Consider the following 8,832-nt stretch of genomic DNA (forward strand, 5'->3'; position numbering starts at 1 on the left):
AGGTCATTGTTTGACTTAAAGTTGGAAGTGTCGTTTGTGACGACCCTAAGGTAGGGTACGTCTGCCACATACTCATAATTCTAAGGTTTACGAGTATGTTAAACACTTGACCAAATGAATTAAATAAAATGATACTAAGAAATACAGAAAAATTTTAAACTTTTATATAAACTTATTAATAGAAATTATTACACGTATGAATACTTTAAGTTTAAATGTAGCAATATGAAAAACCCTATATCACTATTGCATTGTGACTGAGTCCGTGCTCCACAAGTTGCTCAACATCTAAAGCCACATCTGGAAAAAATGTTGGAAAATAACATAATGAGCTAACACTCGGCAAGTAAATCTCATGCATACACTTACACATGAATGTTGTGAGTTTGAAGTGCACATATACTCATATGCTGACTTATAATACTTATGCATTTGTGCCTATATTTTTTTTTAATTAAAACTGTATTTTGAAGAAAAAACTTTCAAACATGGTAAAAAGAAAATTATAAAAAAAATGTTATTTTTGAAAATACAAAAATCTTTTTTATTTGGGCCTATATTGGGCCACCTCAGCTTACAAGCCCATTATAAAAACGACGTCGTATATAATAACATGGTAGGACTTTATAATAATATAAATAAACAAATAAAAACTCTTCCGTTATTTAAAATCACTCACTCGTTTCCATGTTCTCCCCGAAATCCCTCACCAGCCACCTCCACCGTCGCCGTCGCCGACTACCGCTCACTTTCCCGATCTCCTTCATTCGGCCAGGTACATTAGCATTACATATTTGTCTTTAATTTTGAGAATTTTAGCTTTGATTTCTCGCTCTTCGTTTGAAAAAAAAAAGTAAATAACGGGTAAATGGGTTACCCGTAACCGGGACAGGTACCCGACCCATACCTTCACGATTCTGATCTGATCCATTCCTTTTTGGAGAGGATCCAATGTTCTCAAAGATTTTCCTTTTTGGTTTATAGAACAAAGTCATTGGCTGGCTATCGAAGATTGTTTGAACGGGAGCTTGATTGAGATTGAGTAAAGGCATTGATTAAGTAATGGGTCCAGATTCAAACCCAGCTGCAGCATCGTCCTCATCAACGACGTCGTCTCCGGGAGCGAAGCGAAGCAGAGATCCCGAAGATGAGGTTTACGTCGACAATTTACACTCTCACAAACGCTACCTTAGCGAGGTTTGTTGCCTTTCTTTGTCTTTTTGCGTTTTTCATTTTAATATTTTAGAAACGACAAAAATCACATTTTTTTAATACCCACTTGGGAAATGGTAAGTTCTCGTGTTTTTAATTGTTCGGTTTTTTTTTTTTTGGTTACTGTACAATTCTACGTTCTTCAGAGTCCAGTTTTCGAAATGGGTATTTTTGGCAATGGGCAAGTTTGTTTGAGTTCATATAAGCTCACATTTTTGTTTCCTTCCATAATTTTTTAGCTGACTTGAAGTTCAGTTTCTTAGAATTTGTTTTCTTGTGCAGATAATGGCGTCTAGTTTGAATGGTCTGACAGTTGGAGACCCACTCCCTGAAAATCTCATGGAATCTCCTGCCAGGTCGGAAGGCATGGTTTATTTAAGGTAATTCAATTGAATACTTCTAGTTTGGATTCTCTCTTTACTGCTTTCTATCCTGGATTTTTTTTACAAGCTTGTTTATTTTCATTGGTCATGCATGCTCTTTTATTGATTATATACTTGATATGTTTATAAATAGATGTTCTTCCATGTGTGATACACTACACTAGTTCCCCTTGAATCCTGGCCTTACACATTTAGCAACTCCATTGGACTAATTTCTTTTTATCATGCATCTGCCTCTATTCTTTGCTTTAGAAATTGCAAAGGAGTTCATACAACGTTATCTAGTATTTTGATGTAGTAGCAACATGATAGTTATTCCTAAGAAACATGTCTTTGTAAGATGTGAATTGTTCTATTCTGTGATTTCGATCCTTGCTTGTATCTGAATCACAGAAAAGTTCTCTACTATGTATAAAGTATCTGAACTCTGCTATCAGGGATGAATTCTCTTTGCAATACTCACCGATGTCAGAAGATTCAGATGATTCTCGCTATTGTGATGCTCCAATAAGCACGACCTCCTCCCAACTAGAGAGTGCCCCCTCCAGTCCTGTCTCACCATATAGGTATCAAAAACCACTTAGTGGTTTTTATTCTGCTCCTTCAACCAGTTCACATTCACAACATTCATATGGTTGCGCTCTTGCTACCATAACATGCTCACAACCTCGACAACGAAGCTCAGATTCTGAAGGGCGGTTCCCATCATCTCCTAGTGATATTTGCCACTCAGCTGATTTGAGGAGGGCTGCACTCCTACGATCTGTACAAATGAGATCACAACCTCCTGGTCCATCCCCCTTTGAATTGTCATTTAGTTCGGAGCCTGCACATAATATAGAACATGAAGAAGAGCGACCGTGCTCCTATATGAAGTCTTTAGTCGATGAGAGGGAATTTCATATTGAGTGTTCATCAATGGCTATTTCTGATCCTGAATGCAGTCGTGAGAAGCCATGCAGGGTGTTGAATATGGATGTAAAGGAGGACCATTCTGTGGATTAGCTGAAAGCATAGAGCTTTGTCGGTCTTCTTGAGAAATAGGGTCAAGTTCAAGACTGACTGGCCGTTTGCTATGGAACTTGACAATTGTTGGTTTCATGTGATTAAATTGTGGAATGCCATTTTTATTTAAAGTTGCTTTGTATATAGTCTGCACATAAAGGGGAGGGGGCAACAGCTGAATTACTTTGCTGCTGACTATTTCTAGCTAGAAAAGAGGGGCTTTTTTCTGCTGTTTGTCTTCGACAAGGATGTCATGGTTGGTTGGCTTGCTCGATCTTTTTCTTCAAGCTGCCAGTAACCAAGGGTCTCGTTGGCTTGTTCGACCTTTTTTCTCAAGCTGACAGAAACTTGTTCGTAATTTCTGCTGTAAATGAATGTTTCTACATTAAATGTCATCTGTTGCTTTCTTTTCTCCTGATATATGATACTTTTGACATTGAGTGTGAAGTTTGATGTAGAGCAATCATTGTCGAAGGTCAATTGTTGCTTGTTTGTTCTTTTTTTTTTCAAGCCGACAGTAACTTGTTCGTAATTTCTGTTGTAAATGAATGCTGTAAATTTATGTACTACATTAAAGGTCAATTGTTGCTTTGTTTTCTCCTGATTTATGATAGTTTTGACATTGAGTGTAAAGTTTGATGTAGAACAATCATTGTCGAAAATCAATTTATGAGCTGATTTCTACAAGTACTAAACCAAAAAACAGTGAGCAAAAGTGGGATTCATATAAATGTTTTATTTTTCTCGGTATAGATATGAAGCTTACAAGAGGAACAAAATCATAAGAGGGGAGAAATGTAATGTCAGATGAGTAATTTCTATCCTTGTAGCAAAACCACTTCTATGATTATCCTTTGAAACAAATCAACTCTTTACCAATTTGAAAAACCATAAACATGATATGGGGATACAGGGAAAAATGATCCCCACAAAGTAGATCATGGAAAGTTAGATATCTTTGAGATCAAGCAAACAAAGACAATATATTCTTCTTCAGTGTGAATTCATCTGCCTTAGCTGAGCTAATTGACTGCACCAAAGAGAAAAAGAGAACCACATTAACATTAGAAATATCTCTTAGAAAAATGATTATATATATGACAGAAAACATAACTATCAACTTCAATATTGAGACTATGATACAATTACTTAAGGGAAGAGTCAAAGAAACCATACCTTCTCAAGCAGGCGCTGAAGGCGCTCAATTTCTTTCTTTGCGTAACTCGTACCTTTCTCCAAACAGTTCTTGGCAATTTTCAAATAGATCTTTCCGTTCCTGAAAATAGAATTTGAAGTAAGTTTAGACTAGTTCTATGGTGGAATAAGAAAAATGAATTCGTTTCAGTAATGTTACTCTGAAGATACCCACTACTTTGTGTCAATGTTTTGATATTCCTATGGTTAAGTGATAAATTAAACATGACATTCAAACAGCAAGATCTAAGTACCTTGCAGAGGAATCTGTTAGCTTCTCAATTTCTTCTTCTATTTTTGAATAAACGGCTTTCTTCTCATTGTCACTAGCAGCAACAAACTCCTTCACTAAAGCATCCAAAGTTGGAATAATACCAGCCTAATATAAACATTAAACCTGTAAGTAAACAAACAATTGAAAGGGTGTAATTGTAGAATTCAGTTCAGGTTTCCATCAACCTTTGCCAGAAGTTGTCCATTTCCGTCCCGGTTTGTGCCACATTTTTCATTGATAAAGTTCACAAAGTCATCTAGATCTCTATCACCTTCATAGTCTTCACCAGCTTTTTTGGTCTTTGGGAAGAATTTCAATGTAGGAAAACCACTTACATCATATCTGCACAAAACAGAAATTTCCTTCACAAACATTCTCACAATTTTCTAGTGTCAATGAACAAATAGTTATATCAATGAACATAAACTTACTTCTCAGCTAGATCCCTGTGTTTATCGGCATCTAGATTCGCAATCACTACATTCTCCTCTAGCTTAAAAGCAGCTGCTACCTTTTCATATGTCTGCAGAAGAGAAAAACTACTCATCATTACATGTTAAAATTAAAAACAAGAACAAAGACTCCTATTCATTCTCATCATGAACGAAATCGATAATGACTTACAGGAGCAAGGCTTTTGCAGTGGCCGCACCTGGTAGAGACAATCCATAAGATACAAGCTTTAGATATCTAGTTAACACAGTCTGAAATCACACATAACCAAGAGAATGAAGAAAAAAATTGATAGAAAGAAATGCAGCAAAGATTACTTACCATGGTGCATAAAACTCAACCAAAACATCTTTGGTCTCATCCAAGACAACTTCATCAAAATTCTCATCTGTTAGCTCCACTACACTGGATGGAATTGAAGCTATCTTGACATTGGTTCCTGTAGATATATATTGAGTATAAATAAAAATCAAGCACTGTCTAGAAGAAAACATAGCAATAGCAATAGAATTGTGAGAGTTTCTCTTGTATAAATTTAACTAAAGAATGATCAATTACCTCCTTCAGAGTTCACAAACTCAACAAGTGATTCTGTATTACGTGGTCCCTCATAACTAAAGAAGAAGAAAAACAATTCAAACCCCATGTTTTAAAATTTAAAATAGGATAATTAAAAATTCAAGCTGAATTGTTCTTACTTTTTGGGTTCTAAAGACCCTTTAGGAAACCATTGGATTGTTGGGTACCCAGTAACCCCATATTTGCTGCACAAACTTTTGTGCTCATCACAGTCCACCTAATCCATATTAAACCCAGTAACAACTCAAATAGGTATTCAACAAAAGATCCCCAAAGTACACAAATGCTTAAATTGAAAGAGACCCAATTGAAGAGCTGACCTTTCCAATCAAAACCGATTTTGCTTTCTTGAAGTTTGACCCAAGTTTTTCATACTCAGGAGCAAGCTTCTTACAGTGCCCACACCTGTGGTCAAAAAGCAGAATATTTATTCAGACGTGTAGTAGTTCATGATAAACTGGGTTGAACAACAGATCTCTTGAAATCGAAGTTGAAAAATAAGATTGCGGTATAGAAGCTTGGACCAACCACAATAAATCTATAACAAATTAACGAGCAAATGAAAAAAGAAAAGTAAACAGCAATGAAGGGTTAAATATAAGTTACCATGGAGCATAGAACTCGACAAGAGCTCCTCTGTCCTGACCAACCTCCTTCTCGAAGCTATCCTCTGTTAGCACAACAACGTCGTCTGCAACTGCTGTTGAGACTAACAAACAAGCCAATGCTCCAAAGGCCAATACCCAGATCTGAAACTGAGACATCTCTCTTTCTCTCTCAACAACTCTCACTCGGGGATATATGGCTACAATGATATTGGTCAGTATATATTTATATATAATGGGGTACGTAAGAGTAAAGGAAAGCTCTCTTCTTTTCAATAAATGAGAATATTTTGGCTCTATAAAAGGTATGGATTAAATCTGTGACAATAATATGAGAGATATATATCATAATGGTTGGGAGCAAGGCATTTGGTTTCTGAACAGTTACGTGGCATTATATGATTGATCAAACTACGTGCTACAACGTTGACAAAACAAAGTTTCAACTATGACGTGTGTTGTTGACGTGGCAAGATTTAAGAAGCGCAGGCCAACTGTCCTGATGGTGGAGACTGAATGAAGCCCAATAAAGGCCCAATTTACAAACCTGGGCTCAACTTCAAGGTGGGCTAAACTCTAGGCTTCTCTCCACCCAAATCACCTAAGGGAAAGTTACAAAAATACATTAAAATTTTTAAAAAATGAAAAAATACATTGGATTACAAAAATACGATTTTTTTTCTGAAAAACACAGAGGTGAAAAAGTGTAAATATGAAGTGGCATAATTGTAAATACAAATTAATAAAATACAATTTTTTTGCAAATATTTGTCACACATTTGTAAACTTCAGTTATATGTTTGTAAATAGTATTTACAAAATCTAGTTATAGAAAATTATTTTTGTAAATAACATTTACAGACTATCTTGTTACAAATTTGTGAACATCATTTATATGTTTGTAAATTATATTTACAAATTTATGAATATATGTTACATGTTGGTATCTCATAATTACTAATTTTGCAACAATCATTACAACATTGTAAAACCTAATATTTTTTAAACATAAAAATAGGAGTCTCTTTTAATTTATATGTACAATAACAAATGATTTCTTTCCCTAATAAAAAAAGTATATAATGTAAATATCTAAATATCATATTAATGAAAATTAAAACAAAAATTAAGCATTTTCAATTAAAAATCTAGCGGTGGAATATGTCCAAAAATAAACATTTTTCCTTTATTTCTTTTGTGTTGCTCTACATATATACCAGGTGGTGAAATGCACGCTTATATAATATAAAATTTTCTATCCTTCTCAGTTAACTTTCTTTCAGTTTCATGTTTGACTTCAAGAACAAAGAATCGAATAATCAATCTAACAAAGTAACTAACAAGAGATCAAGAGCTGGCGTGATAGCTTAGTGTTTCGATCAACTCAAAATTGTAGGCTTCGTAGATTTCCATCGATCGGGGAAAAATGTCATAGTTCGACAATAATGGTCTCTACGGCGGAAGCCGGCTGTTGTTTCAGTGGAATAAAAGTGACCATCGACATTAATAAAACTAAAACTATAATTTTACTTAACTACAATTAATTTCATCCAAACGAACTGTTTGTATAAACCATCGACCAAATAGATCGGCGCACAATTTATATAATATATGTTTTAAACTCAATAATGATGAGACTAGGGAATAAGAACCAGAGCCGACATCGGAGAATGATAGATGACTTTTGGACTTGTCAGAGCTGCTACTAGTACCACTAAAAGTCGTACGACTTGATCTTGTGGTAGAAATGATCCAACATGCGACATTCGGTGACAAATTTTTGCAAGAAGGCAGGGATTAAGAAAATGATAATTGATTTGGCTAAGTCTAAGTGGGTTATTGTATTTTTGTAATTACTTTCTAATGCCGTCTAAATCGAATTTTTTTTATGAATTACGGTGATGTGTGTAAATTTTTCGTCACCTAATAAAAAGTGGAAATTACATAATGATTTTTTCCAAATATTTATAAAATAATGGGAATTTTAAAAATTCTTATTTTATGATTTTTTTTCTTTCTAAAATCTTATGTTTAGGGATTTTATTTTCCCATATTTTTCTTATTTCCTTTCATTTTTTCTTATTTTTTTCATTTATTCTATTTCCCATCAGTTTTCTCTTCTCTTTTCTTTTTCTTTCTTTCATTTTATTTCATATATATATTTATATATATATATATATACTAGATGCAAACAACGTGCAATGTATGTTTTTTTAGTTTTATTTAGAAAATTTATTAATTATTTTTATTAAGTTTTTATGATTCTCAAATAAATTTTAAATAAATAAACAATATTATATGTAAAAGAATGACATAAACATATTAAAAGAAAAATTAAACCAAAACATTGTTTATAGTTTTTTCAAAATAATAATAATAATAATAATATGATAACCTTTTAGATCACAAACTACATTATTTAATATACAAAACATTCATGATTTTATTCAAATCATACATTTATGATTGGAGAAAAAGCTTGAAGATAAATGTTATTCTAATTTCTTATGTAGTTACACAGTCATACTATTTGTACACACACGACATATATATATAATGTATTTATATTGGTTGATGTTATTCAATATGAATATATATTTAGTTAAGTTACAATAAGTAATTAAAAAAACATGTTTTTTTTATAAATATAAATGATAAAAAATTTAATAAAAAATTAAGATTATGTATTATGTATTATATATTATTATAATAATAACATTTGAATTTATATCAACATAATTATTAAATATCTAGTTTTGTATTAAATATTATTATAATAATACTATTTTATAATATTTGAATTTATTTTAATATAATTAATAAATATCTATTTTTAATAGGTTTTAAAGGTTTATTATGTTAAATATTAGTAATAAATTGTTAAAGTTAACTAAAAAAAACTGTTAAAACTATGAATTTATGTTATCTGTACACTTTTTATATAGAAGAGATATATTATATTTTAATATTACATAATTATAGGGTTTATATCTTTTTGGACACTGTGTTTTGACAAAGAATAATGATATATGCACCAAAATTGTGCACCAAAATATTACACCGACTAATGTGGCACTGTTTTTTAAAACAGTGGGTCCCACCTGAAATAAATTTAATTGGTTAAATG

The 8,832-nt window shown here is 32.6% G+C and overlaps 2 protein-coding genes across 3 annotated transcripts; one reads left to right on the forward strand and one right to left on the reverse strand.

The window, feature by feature from the left end:
- The first annotated feature begins 634 nt into the window (after positions 1 to 634).
- Positions 635 to 3,206, forward strand: LOC133789778 (uncharacterized). 2 transcript variants are annotated; one of them, XM_062227521.1, is made up of 4 exons: positions 635 to 775; positions 985 to 1,197; positions 1,495 to 1,592; positions 2,033 to 3,206. In XM_062227521.1, the coding sequence occupies exons 2-4, from the start codon at positions 1,063 to 1,065 to the stop codon at positions 2,598 to 2,600; spliced, it is 801 nt and encodes a 266-aa protein (XP_062083505.1). In that variant the 5' UTR covers positions 635 to 775; positions 985 to 1,062; the 3' UTR covers positions 2,601 to 3,206. The 2 variants fall into 2 exon arrangements, with proteins under 2 accessions (XP_062083505.1, XP_062083510.1); XM_062227526.1 differs by having other exon boundaries at positions 651 to 775; positions 893 to 1,197.
- A 100-nt stretch (positions 3,207 to 3,306) lies between these two features.
- On the reverse strand, positions 3,307 to 6,008 carry LOC133789766 (probable protein disulfide-isomerase A6). The gene is made up of 11 exons (XM_062227518.1): positions 5,707 to 6,008; positions 5,421 to 5,505; positions 5,220 to 5,317; positions 5,080 to 5,135; positions 4,843 to 4,960; positions 4,693 to 4,720; positions 4,500 to 4,591; positions 4,254 to 4,410; positions 4,049 to 4,173; positions 3,777 to 3,876; positions 3,307 to 3,630 (listed from the first exon to the last, which is right to left on the reverse strand). Exons 1-11 carry the CDS (start codon positions 5,862 to 5,864, stop codon positions 3,565 to 3,567), a joined length of 1,083 nt encoding a protein of 360 aa, XP_062083502.1. The 5' UTR covers positions 5,865 to 6,008; the 3' UTR covers positions 3,307 to 3,564.
- Between the last annotated feature and the right edge of the window lie 2,824 nt (positions 6,009 to 8,832).

The sequence above is a fragment of the Humulus lupulus genome, chromosome 1, assembly GCF_963169125.1.
Source record: "Humulus lupulus chromosome 1, drHumLupu1.1, whole genome shotgun sequence".
Lineage (NCBI taxonomy): Eukaryota > Viridiplantae > Streptophyta > Magnoliopsida > Rosales > Cannabaceae > Humulus > Humulus lupulus.

Bases quoted from the DNA above. Each gene is read 5' to 3' on its own strand.
- LOC133789778 (XM_062227521.1), top strand. From the start codon at position 1,063: ATGGGTCCAGATTCAAACCCAGCTGCAGCATCGTCCTCATCAACGACG. The intron at 1,198-1,494 runs GTTTGTTGCCTT...TTTCTTGTGCAG, and splicing joins ACAAACGCTACCTTAGCGAG to ATAATGGCGTCTAGTTTGAA. The intron at 1,593-2,032 runs GTAATTCAATTG...CTCTGCTATCAG, and splicing joins GAAGGCATGGTTTATTTAAG to GGATGAATTCTCTTTGCAAT.
- LOC133789766 (XM_062227518.1), bottom strand. From the start codon at position 5,864: ATGTCTCAGTTTCAGATCTGGGTATTGGCCTTTGGAGCATTGGCTTGT. The intron at 4,721-4,842 runs GTAAGTAATCTT...TGTCTCTACCAG, and splicing joins GTTGAGTTTTATGCACCATG to GTGCGGCCACTGCAAAAGCC. The intron at 4,592-4,692 runs GTAAGTCATTAT...TCTCTTCTGCAG, and splicing joins ACTGCAAAAGCCTTGCTCCT to ACATATGAAAAGGTAGCAGC.